Here is a 23,795-nt window from a genome sequence, read left to right as displayed (position 1 = left end):
CCAAGCCTTGTTGACCAGCATGACTACGCTGGTTGATCCACATGACCAGCATAACAACACTAGTCAACCCAACCAGTATAACCAATCTGACTAAGCTAGTCAACCAGCATGATCACACCTTGGCAGCATGACCAGGCTGGCCTACCAGAATCACTGACATGACCACACTGTTTGACCAGCATGACCACAATGGTCGACCAACAACAGCTCACCCAAACTGGTTAACCAGTATGACCAACCTGACCAAGCTAGTCAACCAGCATGGCCACACTAATTGACCAGCCTTGGCAGCATGACCAGGCTGGCCGACCAGAATCACCAGCATGACCACACTGGTTGACCAGCATGGCCACAATGGTCGACCAACAACAGCTCACCCAAACTAGTTAACCAGTATGACCAACCTGACCAAGCTAGTCAACCAGCATGGCCACACTAATTGACCAGCCTTGGCAGCATGACCAGGCTGGCCGACCAGAATCACCAGCATGACCACACTGGTTGACCAGCATGGCCACAATGGTCAACCAACAACAGCTCACCCAAACTAGTCAACCAGTATGACCAACCTGACCAAGCTAGTCAACCAGCATGGCCACACTAATTGACCAGCCTTGGCAGCATGACCAGGCTGGCCGACCAGAATCACCAGCATGACCACACTGGTTGACCAACAACAGCTCACCCAAACTAGTCAACCAGTATGACCAACTTGACCAAGCTAGTCAACCAGCATGGCCACACTAATTGACCAGCCTTGGCAGCATGACCTGGCTGGCCAACCAGAATCATTGGCATGACCACACTGGTTGACCAGCATGACCATTCTCATTTATTAGAAAGAGTGGAGTCAGCAATTATCCTAAATAATGAGCCTCTGGAGCTACAGGCTCTCCCTCTCCGTCACATTACCAGTTAACAAGTGAGCGTGCTCAGATCAGTCAGGTGTGTAATGTGTGTACTGGACAGGCCCCTGAGGTTTTAGCAGAGCGCTGGACAGCCCCTGATCGACGTGACGCAGAGTGATTGCAGAGACAACAGTAAGTGACAACCCGCGAGGATGAAGATGCCTTCCAGAAAAACAACATTGTCCCGACCTTTGTGACCTTGATGGAGGATAGCTGCTCTTATGTGATGTCGCTATTAATAGTTAATGGCAGTGCGACTGGCATTAACAGCTCGCTGACAAACACCATGTGAGTGCTTCATGTCTGGTTTGAACATGATGACCTGGATAACCCTTGATAACCCCACCCCAAGTCTCCATGACTGGAATCAGCATTTCAGGTCACCTTGCTTCAGAACCTACCAGAGGAATCATCTCCAGCATCATCACAACAGGCCACTTTCACATATCTGGCCATGAGAGGCCTTTAGTGGTGAATGTGCGCCACCTGCTGGCTACGTCTCTTCACATGAAGGGCATGTATATCTTTCTGTTGTGTTGGTTTAGCTTCTGGACTGTGGTCCCTGTTTTACTGTAGTTTCCTCCCCAGATCTGTTTTTTGGGAGGTCACAAGAATCAAAAGTATTGACCTATATAAAGTAAAGGTGCACTGCAAAATGTGTCCTCTGCATTTTACCCATTTTGTGGTCGTGAACACAAAAACTAGTGAACTGGGGGCAGTGAGCACACACAAACTCCTAGAGTGGTGGGCAGCCAACTCCAGCACCTAGGGAGCTAAGAGTTTGCTCAAGAGCCAAACAGTAAGAGCTTGCTGAGACCAGGCATTGAACCCACAACCCTGCCTTCAATAGCCTGGGTACTGAACCCACAACCCTTCCAACAATAGTTGTGAAGCCCAGGTACTGAACCTACAACCCTCTCAACAACAGCCCATAGCCTGGCTATTGAACCTACAATCCTGCCATAATTTGCCTGGAGATTGAACCCACAACTCTGTAATCAATAGGCCAGAGCCCAGGTATCAAACCCACAACCCTTTCATCAACAGCCTAGAGCCTGGGTATTGAACCCACAATCCTGCCATCAGTAGCCTGGAGATCAAACCCACAACCCTGTCATCAATAGGCCAGAGCCTGGGTATTGAACCCACAACCCTTTCATCAACAGCCTAGATCCTGGGTATTGAATCCACAATCCTGCAACCCTTTCATCAACAGCCCAAAACATGGCTATTGAACCCACAATCCTGCCATCAATGGCCTGGAGATTGAACCCACAACCCTGTCATCAATAGGCCAGAGCCTGGCTATTGAACCCAAAAACCTGCCATTATTGGCCTGGAGATCAAACTCACAACCCTGTCATCAATAGGCCAGAGCTCGGGTATCGAACCCACAACCCTTTCATCAACAGCCTAGAGCCTGGGTATTGAACCCACAATCCTGCCACCAATAGCCCAGAGATCAAACCCACAACCCGGAGCCTGGAGATCGAACCCACAACCATCAATAGCCCTAGGCCCCACCCACCCATACCCTGAAGTTATTCAGGGTATTTCAGCCTTGGCTACTTTTGCAACCAGGACAGCCAATCAGAACAGAGTCAATTTACATATTACAGCCTTGAAGGCATAGTTCAGCTCTGGTGGCCGTGGTGCAACTAGCAGGGAGCTCCAGATGGTCCACATATAGTCCCCAACAAACTATAAATAGTGTGCTATTGAGAACGTGGATGTTTGGAACTGGGTTTGAGCAACTCTCAGACCGTCTGCGAGTCTCTGATGATTAGATTAATATAGTAGTTTCAAGTAAAATAATAATAAAAGTAAAAACAGTCGCCTGTTCCCGCCCGGTTTCGAACCGAGGACCTTTCGCGTGTTAGGCGAACGTGATAACCACTACACTACGGGAACTGGGCTGCGCCGGAGGCTGGCAGTTATTGCCTAAAAGGGCTCTGAAGTCAATAGATCGCTAATAGATCTTAATTGGTTATGTTTGATGTACTTTATAAAACGACATTGTACACATACTAGCTACATAAACATGGACAAAGCGAATACAGACTAAACCTAACAGTTTAGCTAGCTAGCTACTTATATGCCAACTCAATTTAGGCTACCTACCTAGTGCTAGTTAGCTAACAGTGCTGGATATGCTCTCGATTAGTGGACCTTACGGAGCCACTAATGTAACGTTATCGGGGGATAAACTAATACTTAGTGGCTTAATTATCTAAATATATTGTTAAATACGTATATAATAATATCATAATAAGAATTCCTTCAATATAGATAATAAAGCGTTCCCTTAAAATATGTTCCCTCCTTTAGCTAGCTAGCTAGCCAGTTAACTAAAACGCCTCCTCCGGGAACGATTTAATAAATTATTGGAACGGTTTATGTCTCTAAATATTATTCATTATTCATCTTCCACCTTGATACTTTAGTGGCTCAATAGAAACCTGATAAATGTGATCAGAACTAGATAGCTTACTAGCTAGCTGTAGCCCTAGTAACACAAGATAGGCGCCCTAGATAGGGTACGAGTGCGCAGATTCGAGCGTAGCCACGGCCGTGTTCATTCTAGTGAACCTGCTGCAGATGGACTAGCATCTGGTAGGAGCGGTTTATTCCTTACATATCTTTACAGGAGGCGTTTATAAAAGCACACGGCGTACTGATACTCCAGTTAGACAGGCTAGCTAATCCGGACAGTGCAGGTTGAGATGTGAAAGCGAAAGGAGAGGCAGCAATCTGACGGACGGACGGACGGATGAATAAGGTTGGTTAGCTATGTAGCTAATGCTAGCTATATGACATTAAGCTAGCTAGCTAACGGTATATTCTGAAACCTGACATTTATATTAGTCTAAAACGTTGCGGAAACGTTTGTGATTTAGACGTTTTGTCCTTTATAAAAGCGGATATCCGTGAAAGTAGCGAGGTAGCTACGCTAGCAAGCTATGCTAGGTTAGCCAGCCAGCTAACGCTTCGCTAGCAGGAAGCCAGTTCTGTGCAATGTGGAGTTTAATGGCTTTGGACATAAAGTAACTAAAACAATCAAAATATCAATAATTAATATGTGATATTTGTGTACTAACGGGAATTAATACCAATAAGTCTTGCTTCCTAATGAATGCAACAACTAGCCACCGTTTCTGACCTTTAGTGTGGCATGTATTTATATGTCCAAAAGTTTGTGGACACCCTTTCTAATGACTGCACATACATTGCTGACACACACATGTGGACAGCAAATGGACACGTACAGCTTGTCTAATGCCTGTAGAGATGTACTGCCAATAGAGTAGGACACTCTGGAGCAGATAATAAACATCATGGATCTATTGGCACCATGTGGGGTAAGATGAGGGGTATGTATAAAGCCCCCCAGAAACCTTGAGCTGTGGAGCAGCGGAAGAAGAAGAACTGTGTTCTCTGGAAGAATGATGATGATGATGGTGGTGGTGGTGGTGGTGATGATGATGATGATGATGCTCCATCCAGTACCTTTGGGATGAGGTGGGGTGGTGATCATCCATGCTCTTGCAACGCTCTTGCAATCAAATCCTCACAGCAATCAAATCCGCACTTCAAAATCTAGTAAAAAGCCACCTTCTATGGACAGTAGAGACTCCAATAGTTACTCCAACCTGAGCTCTTTTTCTTTTTAATACCATTAATTTCACAAGAAACAATGAATGAGCAGGTGTCCCAATACTTTTGTCCATATATTGTGATGTCCTATGATTATAAGGCTTGCATTAGAGGAGGTATAATTCTCACTGGTCTTAAACCGGTATGGATTTCAGAAGTTTCCAAAAGATTACAGCAAAGTTTGCCTCAAAATAGTGTTGTTAATAATTTCACATTAAATAAATATGACAGTAAATATTTAAAGTGCAAGCAGATCATGCTGTTTGTATATTATTTAAAATAAGGGACTCCTTATGTGCCTAAAACACCACAGCACACCATATAAATATATAATTTTTGCCTTCAAAAATGATGTTTTACAAAAATGCCATATCTGTCAACTACCCATGTAATGACCGTAGCGTAATATAGCCTGTAGAAAATACAGTAATACTACTAAATACAGAAGTCAGTATAGAGACACAATACTCAGCACTTCACGTCAAAGTCATCTGCGTTCTGCTGTTCGGACACCCAGGGGAAGCTCGTTCCTCCACTTCGGTGCAGGACAGTAAAAAGTCTGGACGCTCGTCTTCCGTGGATCTTAAAGGATGGCGGGTCGAGCCGAGCCGTACTTGAAGCTGGAAGGGCTCTTGGCGCAGATCAGCTTTGGACCATCGCCATCAAGTACTGGTGGAGGGGCTGGCTGGTCCAGTCTTGGCTTTGTAGGCCAGAGTCAGGGTTCTGAATCTGATGAGGGCAGCAGCTACAGAAAGCCAGTGTAGTCTACAGATACCTAATATCTCATATCTGAGCTGCCTACGGGACCACCAGCTCAGATGAAAGAAGAGGTAGAGAAACAGTGAACATTCATACACTATATGGACTAAAGTATTGGGACACCTGCTGTTTCATTGTTTTTCCAGACATTAAGGGTGTTAAAAAGAGCTGCTCTTGGTGGACCTGCTTTTGGTGGAGTAACTGTCTCTCCTGTCCAGGGAAGAAGGCTTTCTACTAGAGTTTTGGAGGAGCATTGCTGTGAGCGTTCGTGAGGTCAGGATGTTGGATGGTCACCACCCCACCTCATCATCCCCAGTGCATCTCAAAAGTACTGGATGGAGCTCCACCATCCATCATTCAAGAGAACACAGTTCTTACACTGCTCCACAGCTCAATGCTGGGGGGCTTTATACTTCTCTATATAGCCCACACCTGGCATTAGGCAACATGATGCCAATAGGTTTACCAGCTCTTATCAGTCTGTACTGATGTATTATACACAGAAAGGCCTGTCATATGCCTGTGAACCCCTAAAAAGTCTTAAAGGCCAACTGTTAAATGCATCGTTTCAAGCTTCTCATGCTGCTGTTCTGTTGTTTTTCTTTGTAAAACAGCGGTGGGGAAAATGAGCGAGGTCGACATGGCTGAGATTAACCGCATCCAATATGAGCTGGAGTACACAGAGGGCATCAGCCAGCAGATGAGGATCCCAGACAGGCTCAAAATCGGGCCCAACTCCTCCGAAGATCATACTGGGCTTCTGATGGAAGCTTCCCACAGCACCATGATGCACGTCCCTGAGAGGATCGTGGTGGCAGGTATTTCCAAATCAATCGTCCCACCACTTCAGCAGTTGCATCGTTGTCCTGATTCTGGTTATTAGTGCATGCTTCTGTTAACTGCCTAAATTAGGGGTGTGCCAGGAGATGGAGAACAATAGGGGTCCTGTAACCTCAGATTCCATGTTTTCTTGGATTTAGAGTGAGTTAGTAATTATAACAACAATTCAATTGAAGTTATGAAGCAAATGAAGACCCCTTATGTCTCATGCTCCAGGTGACGATAATGATGCTCGCTTCGGCAGACCCGTAGATTTGGACCTGATTCAGTCCACTCCAGTGGAGTCCGTGGAGTTAAAGGCTCCTCCGCGGGTCCTCACCCTCAAAGAACAGCCTCTGCACTTCCTTGAGCCCGAACAGCCTATGGGACCACCAGCTCAGATGAAAGAAGAGGTAGAGAAACCGTGAACATTCATACATTATATGGACTATTGGAAGTATTGGGACACCTGCTGTTTCATTGTTTTTTCAGACATTGAGGGTGTTAAAAAGAGCTGCTCCTGCTTTTGGTGGAGTAGCTGTCTCTACTTTCCAGGGAATAAGGCTTTCTACTAGGTTTTGAGCGTTAGTGAGGTCAGGATGTTGGATGGAAAATCCAATGCATCCCCAATGCATCTCAGAAGTACTGGATGGAGCACCATCATCCATCATTTCAGAGAACACAGTTCTTCCACTGCTCAACAGCTCAGTGCTGGGGGGCTTTATAGCCCTCTAGCCCACGCCTGGCATTAGGCAGCATGGTGCCAGTAGGTTAATTATGTTGCTCTGCTCCAGAGAGTCCTATTCTGTTGGCAGTACTCTTCAACAAGGACTAGACAAGCTGTGTGTGCATCTGCACATCTGTCTGTAGCTAGGGGTGTCCACAAACTTTTGAATATAATCATATAATGCACGCCTGTTGTTTCACCAGCTTTAAAAATGAACCATCCAGTAGTCTTCAGCTGGGTGCTGTTAGACTGTTTGTATGAGGAGTCATGATTAACTTTAGACCAATCAGAACAGGTTCTGTGACCCTTTTTTCTGTTTTAAAGGTTAAGGAGATCCTTTTTCATAAATACCTAACATCATTCCTGCACTTTCTTTACAAAGGTCCAATCTCACACAAGACTGAGGCGTGATCGCTGTGCCAGTGAGAACTCAGCTGTCCGCCAAAATGGCCAAATAAGCAAATATGAAGCGTAAGTAAAGCACATAACACACACACACACACACACACACACACACACACACTCTCTCTCTCTTCATGCAGTCTGGACCATCTGTCTGTTTGTGCATCTGTCTGTGTGTGCGTGCATTCCATACTGTACAAATGTGTCTTTAGAGGTATACTATATGGACAAAAGTATTGGGACACCTGCTCATACATTGTTTCTTCTGAAATCAAGGGTATTTTATCCTGCTTTTTTTTGTTGTTGTTGATTGGAGTAACTGTCTTCGCTGTCCAGGGAGAAAGATGTTCTACTAGATTTTGGAGGAGCATTGCTGTGAGGATTTGATTTTATTCAGTGACAGGAGTAGCGATAGTGAGGTTAGAATGTCGAATGATGATCACCACCCCAACTCATCATTCCCAACTCCCCAACTCATTGCAAACATATTGGATGGAGCCCCATCCATCATTCCAGAGAACACCGTTCTTCCACTGCTCCACAGCTCAATGCAGGCCCACGCCTGGCATTAGGCAGCATGGTGCAGATAGGTTCATGGTTACCGTCTGCTCCAGAGAGTCCTGTTCTATTGGCAGTACTTTTCAACAGGGACTAGACAAGCTGTGTGTGTTGTGTGCATTTGCACATCTGTGTCAGCAACAGGTGCAACTTAAAGTTGCTGAAATCACTCTTTAGAAGGGGTGTCCACAAACATTTGGACATATAGTGTATCTGAGGGAGGCATTGTGGTGTTGTGGTCTGTGCCATTCAGTTTCCGCCCCATGTTCCACAGCCCACGAGTGTGTGTCTGCTGCATGACTAGTTTAGGTTGCTTATGTTTATTTGTGACTTTTTAAAGTGCTGATGTTGTCTGGATGTTGTCAAATTAAGTCATAAAGCTGTTGAAATCAGGGCTGTGAGTAACTCGAATTCAACTCTCTGGAGTCTATGAGGGCATTTTCCATTTTTGCAATATTTTCAAAAACAAAATCGCCTTTAAAGGCACCTGCATATTAAATACCCATGTTTTTGAACATATTGAAATTTCCAGAGCATGTCCAGACCCCCGATTACCCTGTAATGAGACCCCATGTGACCTAGAACACTGTGTGAACCGATACTCCTACCTTAAACCCCACAATTTTAGAATTACTTCATATTTCCTGTAAAAAAAAATTTGTTAAAATTGTTTTGGTGTCTTGAAACGGTTTACCTGAGTCTTAGCTTCACTAAACCAGTAAAATATTTTGAGTAAATAAATGTAGAGAGGCAGAAGACAAGTTTCTGAGTGTCAATTGGTCAGTTTCACACGAAACCAAAGACCGACCCACGAATTTTATAATTACAAAAGAGAGGCAGATGACCAGTTAGACACGACAAGAGGCAGAGACGAGTATCTCGACTTGCCTTCATAGCCTCGTGACTCCGGATATGAGTCATGTACGGTCTGGCAATGAGATGCAGTGGAAAGTCTACAGATCTAGGAAGTGTTTAAACCCCATGTCTCCACTGTATCATTAAAAATATTAATGGCGAACCATTGAATTTGATATGCTGGCGCGTTCATAGACTCCAGAGGGTTAAGGTAACGCTTTAGTCCTGCTATTTAGCAACAGAAACAATGATTAGCCTCCCTGTGGTAAATACCTGTGGAAGAATGATGCTTAAAAATAATGAAAGTCATTCAGTCATCAATTAACTTAAAATTAAGAAAAAATTATGTCATTTACTTAGATAACAACAATGCATGTTCTTGTTCAGCTGTTCAAAAAGTCTATTTTTATTATTTCACCCTTTCTAAAACTCTCATTCCTACTGAGAAATGGGAGCCTTCTTGAACTGCCATTGTTCATCATACCCTGTTTAGTTCAGTGCTTAAACTGTTCCCACCCACCCCTTCTCCTCCTCATGTCCCGTGGTGTTTTGGTTTAATTCCTGCTCCTGTTTCTGCTGGCCAGTGCGAGTCCGTCTCCTAGCGCTCCGATCCGCGCCTGTCCCCCTCTCATCAGCCCTCAGGACTGCCAGAACTTGTACAGCGCGAGTGGCATCCTGTCCTACATCCAGTGCACCACGCGCCGAGCCTACGAGCAGGTCCTGACCATGCTGGATGACCGTCACGGCAGGTGAGCTCCTGACTTGAATGGTCAGCTAAGTCAGATAATCATGTTCTCTTTGCATGGCCACCATCCCCCTGACTCCCTCCTCGTTTTGAGACACTGCTGTAACACTGACTCTACCACTGTTGCTCCCCTTTAGTACGGTCCCACCAGTGGCATTTATCGTGACTGGTCCTTGGTCAGTACGGTCTTACTCATGGGATTGAAATGTTCGGCATAGAACATTCAGGTAGAACGAGAAGCAACAATCTGCTTTAGTTCGGCTAGTTCATCAGGTCTATCTCCTTTCCCCAGTGCCCCTAAGACCCGGTCAAAATGCAGCGACACCTGTAATCTGCGTGAATTGACGGTAATTTGCTGGTTACATCGGCCGCAAGCTGCTGCCCTGCATAACTGTATAACGCTGTACTACACTGTAAATCCTGTAGTATTACTCTACCGCCTCAGTCCAGATGCCTCTTTTGTAGCTTGTCCTATTGGCACCATGCTGCCTAATGCCTAAAGGCGTGGGCTAGAGGGGTATAAAGCCCCCCCAGCATTGTGTTCTCTGGAATGATGGATGGTAGAGCTCCCTCCAGTACTTTTGGGATGAGTTGGGGACGATGAAGTGGGGTGGTGATCATCATTCAACATCCTGACCTTACTAATACTTTTGTTGCTGAATGCAATCAAATCCTCACAGCTATAATCCTCCAAAATCTAGTAGAAAGCCTTCTTCCCTGGACAGTAGAGACGGTTACTCCAACAAAAGCTGGATAAACCTCTTCTTAATACCTTTGATTTTGGACGAAACGATGAAAGAGCAGGTGTCCTGATACTTTTGTCCAAATAATATATTGGTATGTGCTGGTCACGGCTACTCCAGCAGCAGGGTTAAGTAGCTGTGCAGGCTGTGCTTTCTTTCTTAGAGAGGTAAGCGAGGTGGAGCTTGAGCGGAGAGGACAGATTTTCCCTGGAGCACAGAGCGGGTTGGGAGCAGCGTGGCTAGAAAAGCGACGATGGAGCACTGTTGCTGTTTTCTTGTTCTGCTTGCATGCTCTGCTGTGATGGACGTCTTGCACGCTTATTATGTCAGGGAAGATTGAGAGGCAATTAAAGTGGCAGTCTGGTGATTAGACCATGAGACTGTTTACACAAATGATTATATAGAAATGTATAGTTCATGTAGAATCACATTCTATACTCATACGCAGCTGGATGTTTTGCCTGTGTTGTGACAGAACTGCTCTCGTGACCCTGGATGCTAGTTTGGAGAACACTCCAGATGATGCATCTTTAGTGGATGCAGCAGGCCTGAGACGACAGGTAATGAATCACTTCTCCAACACGACTCTGTAGTCAGATCCATTTAAACTACTCAACATCACTGCCTGAACACCACCATAGAAGATCATCAGATTCCTCTGAATCGAATTAGTACTGAAACATGAATCTGAATCACTGCTTGAACACCACCATAGAAGATCATCAGATTCCTCTGAATCAAATTAGTACTAAAACATGAATCTGAATCACTGCTTGAACACCACCATAGAAGATCATCAGATTCCTCTGAATCGAATTAGTACTGAAACATGAATCTGAATCACTGCTTGAACACCACCATAGAAGATCATCAGATTCCTCTGAATCGAATTAGTACTGAAACATGAATCTGAATCACTGCTTGAACACCACCATAGAAGATCATCAGATTCCTCTGAATCAAATTAGTACTGAAACATGAATCTGTAATGTGGTTCATCTAACTGAATCATGTCTAAAACACCACGCTGTAATTTGATGCGTCCGAGCTGAATCACTGCTTAAACACCACAGTGGAATCAGATTGATCTGATCTGAACTGAATCACTAGTGTCTGTCTGAACTCTGAACAGAATTGATGCTAAAACTGAATCCCTTCTCGAAAAGCTGTGATGAGACTGAATCTGTAAACACTATTTTAGAATCAGACACACTCTGTAATCAAATTCAATTCATCTGAATGACTCCTTTAACAGCACTCTGGAATAGGATTTGTCTGAACTGAATTGATCTATCTGAACTGACTCACTACTTGAACACTACTGTGGAACTGAACTGAATCAGACTTCAAACAGTCCTCTGGAATCCTGAAAATCAACCAACTCCTGTACTTGGCTCAATCTGAACTGAATCACTTCTCAAAAAACACTTTGGAGTCAGATTTGTATGAACTGAATCACTTCTCCAAAAAAAGCCTCTGTAATCAGATTAATCTGAAGGAATCAAATAATCTGAAAACTGAATCAGACCTCAAACAGCACTCTGGAATCAAAGTTGTGTAAACTGAATCACTCCTCAAACATTATTCTGTACTTAGTTTGATCTGAACTGAATCACTTTTTTCAAACCCTCCAGATTAATCTAAAGGAATCAAATTATTCTGAACTGAATCACTCCACAAACAGCACTCTGAGCTCGACTTAAACGAGTTGCTTCTAAAAAAAACACTTTGGAGTCCGATTTATCTACTCTATAGAATCTGATTCATTGGAATTAACTTAATACGAACACATCAAACTAAAGGAGAAACCTAAGAAAGTGGATCCCACCTAAATCACTGCTCTGTCATCTCAGTCAGATTCATTCTACTGAATCTATCTTTCCCTTTTTTTTAATGAACAGATCATAAAGCTGAACCGAAGGCTTCAACTGCTGGAGCAAGAGAACAAAGAGAGAGCCAAGCGGGAGATGGTCATGTACTCGCTCACTGTGGCATTCTGGCTGGTCAACACGTGGATCTGGCTCCGTCGCTGACCGCTGGAGCCGAAGCCTTGACTAAACCTCTCAGGCTGCGTCTGGACAGGCTGTCGGGACGTGGCCTTTGTGTATATCTATGTCTAATGCAGGTCACTCAGCTCTTTTCCACAAAGTCTAAGCAGCAAAATATACATCCAGGTTTACCTTTTCAAATATTATTTATATACGTTCATATCCGCTGACTCTCTGCTAACAGTCACAGGCCAGTCTCAGTCTACAGTACTGTACATGTACTCACATACACTGATCAGCCATAACATTAAAACCACATAGCCAATATTGTGTAGGTCGCTCTCATGTGTCCACAACAGCTCTGACCCATCAAGGCACAGGCTCCACAAGACCTCTGAAGGTGTCCTGTGGCATCTGGCACCAAAACAAGATGTTAGCACCAGATCCTATAAGTCCTGTAGATTGAGAAGTGAGCTTTAATGAGCCCTGGTTGATCTTCCTTGGAGCACTTTTTGGTAGGTACTACTGACCACGGCATATAGGAAACATCCCACAAGAGACCTGGAAATGCTTTGGGGATGCTCTGACCCAGTCGTCAATTTTTTTCCCCAGCTTCCAACACATCGGCTTCAGGTTTTAATGTTATGGCTGATTGATGAAATCAGTGGAATCAGTTTGATCTGAACTGAATCACTAGTGTCTGTCTGAACTCTGCACACTGCAGTGGAGTCAGATCATCTGAACAGAATCAATACTATAACTGAATCCCTTCTCGAATAGCCCTCTGTAATCAGATTAATCTGAAGGAGTCAAATGAATCTGAGCTGAATCACTCTTCAAACAGCACTAGTGATTCATCTAAACTGAATCACTAGTGTCTGTCTGAACTCTGCACTCTGCAGTGGGGTCAGATCATCTGAACAGAATCGATACTCAAACTAAAGCCCTCTGTAATCAGATTAATCCGAAGGAGTCAAATGAATCTGAACTGAATCACTCTTCAAACAGGTACATGTGATTAAATATTCACTCACATTCATAGCTCAGGTGGGCTTTACTAGCCAGAAGAAAGACCATTGTGAACTTCACTTTCGGCCAAACGTTCGTAGAGACCCTGTGTACCGTAGAGGGTAGATGGGTTCATGTCCGGTGTGAATTCTCCCTCCACTTACCCCCAGTTCTAGTGTTGCCAATAATTAAACTCTATAGCATGAGTCTGTTGTAAATGTTGTATCATATGAGCAGTTTGTGTCGTGGTAAGAGGAGCATGTGCTGGACTATACGGTCATTCCACTGAGACTTTTTAGTATTTTGTGAAATCCTGAATGTTTGTGTTGACGTTTGAGATGCACTGCCGCGTTATTTATTCTGTTTAACATGAACGTCTGTGGATCTTTAGGCTACCTCTGTGCTAAATATGAGGTGCGTATGATAATGAAACTGGCTTTGCGGGCCTCAGCAGTTCTCTTCTTTTGCAGAATCATGCCTTATGAGCCATAATCACTCTTACACAATCATCACTTCACAATATCATATTTGTAAAATAAAGCTGACATGGTGAATTCAGCTATATGTGTCTTCATATTATATAATATTAAACAAATAATATATTAATAAGTGCCCTGATTGTCTTTATGTTTTACAGTACTATGTTGTTGTTGTTCTCCTCAAATATCCCAGTGTAGAAAGCCAGGGTCAGAGCTCCGGGTCAGCTATGCAGCTATCTACAGCACCCCTGGAGAGTTCAGGGCCTTGCTCAAGGGCCCAACAGTGGCTGCTTAGCAGACCTGGGTATCAAACCAACAACCTTGTGATCAATAAGCCTTTGTGGTAAAACTTGCTGCTCACCACCACAGATGTAGATGTTTGGTTCTCAGATTTAAGTAGAGCATCCCTTGGGCTGTCTTCTCATTTTCCCATTTGCAGGTTTTCGCAGCAGAATGGCAAACAGACTAAACAGACAAAAGTTTGTGGACACCTCCTGCTATAATGTTTCTTCAGAAAAAAAGTATTTAAAAAAAAGAGTATTTAATTTTTGTTAATGTTTTGCTGTAGTTACAGCCTTTTCTCTATGGGGAAGGCTTTCGGTTTCCTTTGAACATTGCTGTGAGAAGCATTTGATTGCATTCAGCCACAAGACCTTCGTGAAAATGGTGTTGAACTCATTCATTTAAGAAGGAGGGTTCTGTAAGGGTTTCTTTAGTAGACAAGACAACCATGGTCACCATTAGTGTTGGACAGAGATGAGATTTGGCCTCTGCCTTTGACCCGTCGGTGTAGTGAACACACACACACTGAACCACCACTCCCCTGAAGGCAATGGTTCTGGCAGTTTAACTGATTAAATGGTTCCTTGTTGGGTTCTCAATTAATTCAGAACTAATTAGGGTTCTCAAGAGCTCATTAATCAGTCAAAATACAAATGCTGCTACATGTAAGCTAACGCTGCACATAAACTCTTCAAAAGCCAGCTAGCTTTATCTACTGTGGTAGATAAGAGGTTTTGGGAGATGTAGGGTACTAACAGAGATGTTGGTGTTATAAAAGTATAGCAGATTTATTTTAATTTAATATCATTTTAATGTGTAAGAGTTAGCCAGTGCTTGTAGCATTTAGCATTATTCATATTTCCAATACTAAGCTCTCCTTATTCTGGGAGGCCAGTTTTGACATTTAGGGGATGGGATAAACGTTAAAGGACTAAAGTTACTTTAGCTTCAGAACATATTTATTTACTGCAGATTTCTAAAAAGCTAAAAACTCTTAAAATAGTAAAAAAAAAAAAAAACTATTTAAAAATAAAAAGAAAAATAATTATTTATTTGCTATTTTGAGAAATATAAACGTACATAAACGTACACCACACCTAAAAAAAATGTGCACTTCGGGACTGGCGTAGGTGGGATAACACTAAATCACCTAAAATTCGTGAATCTCCAGAATCAATTCATTGGCGCTATTTGATTTGGGACACAGCCGGTTTTAAAATTTTTACAAGCACAAACATGGCGGACGTAGCGTACTCTGTAGGGCACGATGCGATTTGGAACCCAACCTCGTAGTCGTCGCTGGGGTCAACCTGGAAGGAATAGCCTCGCTTGTGTGGGCGCGTCTCAAATGGCATCATGCTCCCTTGGTAGTGCACATGGGTCACGCCATAAAACTGTGTTTTTCCCACCAAATAATGCATTAAAACGTTAGAATTGTATTGTAGTATACTCGGTATATTCCAGAATTGATAGCGTTTAGTATAAGAGTAGTAATTCAATATGGCTATTGATATCGAATCCGACATGTTTAGTGCACTACATAGGGAGCGTGAGCGAAATGAGACGGGGCTGTTTCTGTGTGTATGTGCGTGTGCGCCGTCATCCACCGCGGACGTGGAACCAGCCTGAGCTTTCTGAACACTGGGGCTGTTTGTTCTTCTCGGGCTCTTTTAGGGGCTTTTTTCACGCCCAAAGCTGCTGACAGCACCTGGTCGTAAAAGCGAGCGAATATCGCATTTATAGCAATTTAATAACTCACTAAATGCTGGCTGGAGATCCGTGGATTTGCAGGTATCTCCATTAAGGTCTCGCTCCGTTTGCGAAACAATGCAGATGCCTGCAAGCGACCTCAGCAGCTAGCTAGCTGGCTGGCTGGCTGGCTGGTGGGCTGGTGGGCTGGCTGGTGGGCAGGAGAAGCGTCCCTAAGCTCGGTGGTGAACGGAGCTGGGGCTCCAGCAGCTGCGGCTATGGCACCCATGGGCATCCGGCTGTCCCCGCTTGGAGTGGCCGTGTTTTGTCTTCTCGGAGTCGGCGTGATTTACCACCTGTACGCCGGGGTCCTGTCCAGCAGGCTCGCCGCTTTCAGGCAGAAGAGCACGGTGGACCTCCGGGAGCTCCTGGCTCTGTCCCTGGAGGCCGCGGTGCAGGGGGGCAGGGAGGTGAAGCGCATCCGCGTGGAGGACAGCCTGGAGGAGAGGTCTAAAGGAAAGACCAAAGAGGGGGCCGTTGAGAAGCTGACACTGGGAGACCTCAACTCCCACAGGAAGATGTTCTACCTGTTCAGAAACACCTACCCCAACCTACAGGTGAGTGGGAGAAGTGGTGGGGGACCTTGCTGACCCCATCAGATCAGGCATGACCCTGCATCGTCATTAGGCAGTGCTCTAGGCCGGGGGTCCAGCATTGGTCAAGTCTCAGTCCTGGAGGAAGGCACAGTTTGAGATCAGTCCAGGTGAGGCACCATGATCCAGGTAAGCCTCCCCCCACCCAGCCGGGACGCCGGGACGCCGGGGCCTCCGGGCGGTGGATCTCCTGGACCAGGACTTGGCACCCTTGCTTTACGCTGGGGTCGGCCTGTTGTTTTAGGCTTCGGAGAGTTGTAGGTAGTTGTATTTATGGTTTATGATTATGTAAGGTGTGTAATTACAGTTTTATGCAAAAGTTTAGGCACCCCATGTCAAATTCCAGGTAATTTTTGTAAGATATAGAAATACACCTCCTCTACAGAGTCACATTTCTGCACTGTTTAATACAGAACTGCTGTTTATTAATTATATAATATCATATCATTTAAAAATGTGTTATTAAATATATTAAAATATATTAATACAATTTAATCATGTATTCATATAATTTTGAGGGGTTAAAACATAAAATCTGACACGTGCAAACATTATATCATATTTAATATCATATTCCGGGCTACATTTGGTGACTTTTTTATTACATGATAAATAAGTTTATACATTTTGTTGATTTTCTAAATGAAAATGAGTGAAAATGAGTTTAACCTTCACTTAAACTGAAATATGATAATTTTATGCAATTCTTTAAGTGCCATTTTAATTTTGCTGAATTTAACATACTGGAAAAAAATATGCACAAACAATGGAATATGATATTAAATATGATTATAATGTTTGCACATGTCAGATTTTATGTTTTAACGCCCCCCCCCACAAAAATTATATGAATACATGATTAAATTGTATTAATATATTTTAATATATTTAATAACACATTTGATAATGATATGATATTATATAATTACGATAAACAGCAGTTCTGTATTAAACAGTGCAGAAATGTGACTCTGTAGAGGAGGTGTATTTCTATATCTTACAAGAATTACATGGAATTTGACCAGGGGTGTCTAAACCTTTGCATAAAACTGTAATTACACACATTACATAATCATAAACCATAAATACAACTACCTACAACTCTCCAAAGCCTAAAACAACAGTGAAATTAGACTTAGGGGATTAAAACATGTGCAAACATGTGATTTTTAATATCACATCGTTTTTGCATATTTTTTCCAGTATGTTAAATTCAGCAAAATTGAAATCACACTTAGAGTTGCATAAAATGATCATATTTCAGTTTAAATTAAGGTTAAACTCATTTTAATAAAGAAAATAATAAAGAAAAGTCACCAAATATAGCCCACCTTAACAGTCTGTAGATGTAATCTAGATAAATTAGTAAATAAAAGATTATCATTGTCTGATATTACAGTAATATCCTAGGCCAGTTTCTGCAGTATTCACTATTACACCATCACCAACATTACATACACAGCTCAGAAGACACGGTCCACTGTGTAGGTCCACTGGTGGGCTTGGATAGTGACTAAAATGGCTGTTTGTGGGGACACACATTTGCTGACCCTCAGCACGACCCCTGAGGATCGCTGTGCGCTGGCTGAGATGTGCTTCATTCATATTCATGTCTTTATTAGGTGGTCTCAGAAGAGCACGATAACGCTGATGGAGAAGCCACCATATGGACGCGCAACATCCCCTCTGAGATCCTGAACAAGATCCCAGCGGGGAAACTGGTGCCCGCAGACAGCGTGACCGTGTGGATCGATCCACTGGATGCCACTCAGGAATACACAGGTGTGTGTGTGTGTGTGTGTGTGTGTATGTATATGTATGTGTATGTATGTGTATGTATGTATGTGTGTATGTATGTATGTGTGTATGTATGTATGTGTGTATGTATGTATATGTGTGTGTATGTATGTATATGTGTGTGTATGTATGTGTGTGTGTGTATGTATGTGTGTGTATGTGTGTGTGTGTATGTGTGTTTATGTATGTGTGTGTGTGTGTGTTTACTCAAATATAGTATCAGTTGTTTGAATGGAAATGTTACACTACAGGGTACATCCAGATTACAGACAGCACACTTGGCAGATACATGCGGACAGAATGGAAATATGGCAATATTTCATATTTGAGTTTTGCTAAAAAAAATATTAGATATTAGAAAATTAAGACACTATTAATGTCTAAACTTCAACCATAAAATCCTGTTGATTATCAATATTGATGATGCTAACCTCGTACCACCTTATGTCAATATAGTGTCAATGTTATATTATAATAATATTATAATTATATATTATCTCATCATAACTAATTAATTTATTTTAACTTTATTACATATAGGGAGAATAACATAATATATATTAAATAATTGCAATAAATGCATTACCAATTGGTCAATAACATTGTTTATAATAGTTATTGTTTATAATTAGTTAATAGTAATAATAATTACATTTATAATGGACATTATGATAACGTTATTACAAATGACCAATAATGACCTAATGCATGTTATATATAATTATTTATATGAATAACTATCATATATATTGTAATATTATACCAGTGTTATAATTAATTATGGTATGGTTATTGCTATAAATACCATTATGTCAATATATGCACATTATTACCTAGAGGGTGAATAACATTATATAAATGAAATATTTCCAATACATTTATTTATGTCTAACACTGCAATACGTGTTATATATAATTATGAATGTAAATATTTGGTAAATAATGTGACAATCGAAAATAACAATTACAGATAGTGTCTGTAAAATTTCAAAACATATATAATCATTAGTATACTAATAATAAATGTGTCTTTATTTATTAGAATTATTACCTATAAACATAAAAATGGACAGTTATTTAATCAGTACATTGAAATATGTAAAATTGTAAGTTTGCATAAAATGCTGAGTTTTTGTGCCTTATCACAAACATCTGAACACTTTAATTATAAAACCATAATAATAATAATTCTATAATAATGTTATTATACATAATTATGTATCAGGTATCACTGCGTTTTCACGTACAGTTCTTTATCTTTTCTTTCTTTTAACAGAAAACCTGCGTAAATACGTCACGACCATGGTGTGTGTGGCTGTGGACGGAGATCCTGTTGTGGGCGTGATCCACAAACCTTTCACTGGGTACACAGGTGTGTCTGTTTGACCACTTACACCAACAGCAAGGCCAGTTAACCCTTTAATGCTGGCAGTAATTGGAACATGGTGAAAATGACAATGCAAGGGTTTGTAATGTGTTGTATTTATAATTATAATTTTAATCTAATTATATTTATAATTACATACGGTTGTTATTTATGATAATATGGCACAATAATAAACACTTGCTGTCCAAATAATCAGTTTGAACAGTTCAGGTATTTCACTGGAAGTTATTAGACGTGTTTGAAGGGATCCAGTGTTTCTCAGTCTGATCTCTTGCAAATGGCTGTGCCCGCCATACGGGTCTATTCTTTTACTTAGTAAAGGTAAAAACAATGAGGTCAGTGGGTGGGTTCTGAGGCAGCTGTTTGTCTTTGAAGCCCACCGGTCGTCTGTTCTAAATGCAAATGGGTTGAGAATGCTGGAGGATTCCTTCAAGCACCGTTTCCTCTTGTTGCTCAGTTGTTCCCCCTCCTTTTCAGCTTGGGGCATGGTGGGCGAAGGAGCCAACGTGAAGCCCCGTGAGTCCTACAACGCAAACAACCCCAAGGTGATTGTGTCGCGCTCTCATGCAGGCAAAGTGAAGGGCTTTGTTCAGCAGGCTTTTGGGAACACTACTGAAATCCTACCAGCAGGGGGCGCAGGTACTGCATTTTTACTTTCAGCTGTTTATGTTTTATTAAATGTATTTTATATATATATATATATATAATGTGTGTGTGGACAAAAGTATTGGGACACCTGCTCGTTCGTATTAAAAAGCATTTCCCCTGCTTTTGTTGGAGTAACTGTCTCTACTGTCCAGAGAAAAAGGCTTTCTACTAGATTTTGGAGGAAAATTGCTGTGAGGATTTGATTGCATTTAGCGACAAAAGCCTTAGAGAGGTCAGGATGTTGGAGGATCACCTCCCCAACTCCACAACGATCCCAAAAGTACTGGATGGAGCTCCACCACCATCCACCATTCCAATGAACACAGCTCTTCCACTGCTCCACAGCTCCTCAATGCTGGGGGCCTTTATACCCTTCTAGCCCACACCTGGCATTAGGCAGCATGGTGCTCCAGAGAGTCTCCTGTACTTTTGGCAATACTTCTTAACATGGATTAGACAAGCTGTGTGTGTGCATTTGCACATCTGTGCGTAAAAAATATACATGTCCTAATATTTGATAGTAATAAGACTACAGCTATAAAGCGGGAGGAATGTGGCGCATTACACAGTATCCTTCTTTTCGCAGGTTACAAGGTGCTTGCTCTTCTCGACGTGTCTGATGATGAATACGAGAAGGCAGATATGTACATCCACGTGACCTTCATCAAGAAATGGGACATCTGTGCCGGAAACGCCATTTTAAAGGCCTTGGGGGGTCACATGACCACTCTTAAAGGAGAAGAGATCGACTACTCAGGCTCTGAGAAGAACCCGGGCGGCGTGCTGGCCAGCATTAACATAGACCACAAAGCAGTAGTGAACAGACTACCACCGTGGGACGAGAGCAAATACTGAGGGGTGGGAGGGGGGGGGGGCGGGGGGGGGGGGGGTGCGCGAAGCTAACTAAGGCATCCGTTAGCTGCGGTACCTCCACAGACATGATGAACCTGTTGAAGCACAAGGTTAAGGTTACTGTCCCGATGGCAGCCACTCTGCTCTGCTGAGGATGATGTTAAAGAGCTGGGCAGGGAGGGCAGCTTTTATATGATTAGGGAAAGAGTGCCTTTGGCTGCGAAGGGCGTTGGAGTTAGACCACGCGTGCTTAACGTTTCAAAATGTTTAACGTCGGAATCATTTCTCCTGAGTGAGTCTTTAATATTTGATGATGCAAGCTTAAAAAGAGCAAGGTCTCACTGAGGCCGTGTTATTAAATATTAAGCTCCTTGTTCAACACAGATCTTGGTACCATGTTCGTTTGGTGAGTGAATTAAATGGATACACAACAGATACAGATACAGATTCTCCCCTGAGCCCAAATGTAGGATCAGCCAGGATGTATGCTGTCCATTGTTTTGTTGTCTACTACACAGCACTTCACTTAAGATGAGCAACTAAGATTCAGATTTTTTTTGTACACTCTGCTGATTTTTGCCCCCCCTCCCATCCTCATTCTACCAGCTCCATGTTAAACCCTGTTTATGCCAGTCCCCATCCATCCCCATACAGTTCACATTCCCATTCACACCCGTCTCCATACCAATCCTCTTCTAGGCCCGCCCACAATCCATACCATACCATACCATGCACATCTCCATACCTGTCTCCATACCAGTCCTCTTTTAGGCCCGCACCCATCCATACCAGTCCCCATCCATACCTGTCTCCATACCAATCATCTTCTATGCCAGTCCCCATACAATTCACATTCCCATCTATACCATCTTCATACCAATCCCAATCCATACTAGTCCATACCATCTCTTTACTCATTCACATCCTCATCCATCCCCATACCGACCCTTATGTTCACCCATCCCAATACCATTCCCATCCATCCCCTTCATCATACCAGTCCCCATCCATCACCTTCTTCATACCAATCCCCATCCATCACCTTCTTCATACCAGTCCCCATCCATCACCATCTTCATACCAGTCCCCATCCATCCCCTTCTTCATACCAGTCACCATCCATCCCCTTCTTCATACCAGTCACCATCCATCACCTTCTTCATACCAATCCCCATCCATCACCTTCTTCATACCAGTCCCCATCCATCACCTTCTTCATACCAATCCCCATCCATCACCTTCTTCATACCAGTCCCCATCCATCACCTTCTTCATACCAGTCCCCATCCATTACCTTCTTCATACCAGTCCCCATCCATTACCTTCTTCATACCAGTCCCCATCCATCCCCTTCTTCATACCAGTCACCATCCATCCCCTTCTTCATACCAGTCACCATCCATCCCCTTCTTCATACCAGTCACCATCCATCCCCTTCTTCATACCAGTCCCCATCCATCCCCTTCTTCATACCAGTCCCCATCCATCCCCTTCTTCATACCAGTCCCCATCCATCCCCTTCTTCATACCAGTCACCATCCATCCCCTTTTTCATACCAGTCCCCATCCATCCCCTTCTTCATACCAGTCCCCATCCATCCCCTTCTTCATACCAGTCACCATCCATCCCCTTCTTCATACCAGTCACCATCCATCCCCTTCTTCATACCAGTCACCATCCATCCCCTTCTTCATACCAGTCCCCATCCATCCCCTTCTTCATACCAGTCACCATCCATCCCCTTCTTCATACTAGTCCCCATCCATCCCCTTCTTCATACCAGTCACCATCCATCCCCTTCTTCATACCAGTCCCCATCCATCCCCTTCTTCATACCAGTCCCCATCCATCCCCTTCTTCATACCAGTCCCCATCCATCCCCTTCTTCATACCAGTCCCCATCCATCCCCTTCTTCATACCAATCCCCATCTTCATACCAATCCCTATCCATACCCACCTCTGTCTAAACACATACCCATTCACATCTCTGCTGACTGGGTGGATATGAGCATCCGTTAGCTGTTAGCCGCATTAGCCTTGTAGCTCCAGATCAAAGCTTAAGAAGCAAAGCTGATCAACTACATTCGGGGGATGGGAGCAGTGTCGATTTGATTTTTGGCAGAAGTTTCTCTCTGAAGGACTCTGAGGTTTCAGGTGACTGATAGTTGAATTGAAGTTTCTTTGTGTTTTTTTTACTGTGAATTGCAACTTTGATACTCCCCTCGTGCATGACACTGCTCCTGGTTCGAACATCCATCCCTGCGATTGTGAGAGATGGTCTCACACTCTCGATAAAGCTCTCGCCTCATTTCTAGTTCATACACTGACTCCTGACTCCTGATTCACTGTAAATGAAGAGCAGCGTTTATAAGAACTTCTGTTTTTTTGTGATGGGAGTGATCTTCTCCGTTTCTGAGGGTGTAGGTTTGAAAGGGGGTATTTGTGATTTGTGATTTTTCTGTTTGTGCAGGGGTGTGGTTTTGTTTCAGGTGACAGAACAGCACCCTGGACGGGTCGTTATTGTAGCGCTTCTACTCTCTCACTGTGATTACTAACTCCATCCTCTTTGTGAGAGTGTGTGTGTGTGTGTGAGTGTGTGCATGATTCAAGCTTCTGTGGCTTGTCCGTCTGTCCCCGCAAAAGGTATGCATGAGGATGGGAGTGTAAATAGTTGCAGGTCATTTGGGTTTTCTTCATTTAAAGAGCTGCATGTGTTCCTGTAGATGACTGAGGCATGTCTGTGATCCGTGTCCTTCTGCTTCTTTTAACTTAATTTGAGTTTTAGTCTGTAATAAAGAGCAAGCTTTCATTTCCCTCTGCAGATATTACTACCAGGGTGG

At 43.1% G+C, this 23,795-nt stretch overlaps 2 protein-coding genes and 1 non-coding gene across 5 annotated transcripts; 2 read left to right on the top strand and 1 right to left on the bottom strand.

The window, feature by feature from the left end:
- Positions 1 to 2,746: 2,746 nt before the first annotated feature.
- On the bottom strand, positions 2,747 to 2,819 carry trnav-aac (transfer RNA valine (anticodon AAC)). The gene has a single exon. It is a non-coding gene; the product is annotated as a tRNA-Val (tRNA).
- A 651-nt stretch (positions 2,820 to 3,470) lies between these two features.
- On the top strand, positions 3,471 to 13,775 carry mffb (mitochondrial fission factor b). Of its 3 annotated transcripts, none has more exons than XM_072669162.1 (7): positions 3,471 to 3,521; positions 5,936 to 6,139; positions 6,378 to 6,553; positions 7,250 to 7,338; positions 9,267 to 9,431; positions 10,646 to 10,730; positions 12,072 to 13,775. In XM_072669162.1, the coding sequence occupies exons 2-7, from the start codon at positions 5,947 to 5,949 to the stop codon at positions 12,201 to 12,203; spliced, it is 840 nt and encodes a 279-aa protein (XP_072525263.1). In that variant the 5' UTR covers positions 3,471 to 3,521; positions 5,936 to 5,946; the 3' UTR covers positions 12,204 to 13,775. The 3 variants fall into 3 exon arrangements, with proteins under 3 accessions (XP_072525263.1, XP_072525262.1, XP_072525264.1); XM_072669161.1 differs by lacking the exon at positions 3,471 to 3,521 and adding an exon at positions 3,529 to 3,687; XM_072669163.1 differs by lacking the exons at positions 3,471 to 3,521; positions 9,267 to 9,431 and adding an exon at positions 3,529 to 3,687.
- A 1,921-nt stretch (positions 13,776 to 15,696) lies between these two features.
- bpnt2 (3'(2'), 5'-bisphosphate nucleotidase 2) lies at positions 15,697 to 20,957 on the top strand. Its single transcript, XM_072669001.1, has 5 exons — positions 15,697 to 16,233; positions 17,892 to 18,051; positions 19,343 to 19,438; positions 19,931 to 20,092; positions 20,688 to 20,957. The coding sequence occupies exons 1-5, from the start codon at positions 15,895 to 15,897 to the stop codon at positions 20,954 to 20,956; spliced, it is 1,026 nt and encodes a 341-aa protein (XP_072525102.1). The 5' UTR covers positions 15,697 to 15,894; the 3' UTR covers position 20,957.
- The last annotated feature ends 2,838 nt before the right edge of the window (positions 20,958 to 23,795 follow it).

This window comes from Salminus brasiliensis, chromosome 23 (genome assembly GCF_030463535.1).
Source record: "Salminus brasiliensis chromosome 23, fSalBra1.hap2, whole genome shotgun sequence".
NCBI lineage: Eukaryota > Metazoa > Chordata > Actinopteri > Characiformes > Bryconidae > Salminus > Salminus brasiliensis.
This window is presented reverse-complemented; position numbering and strand designations above follow the sequence as displayed.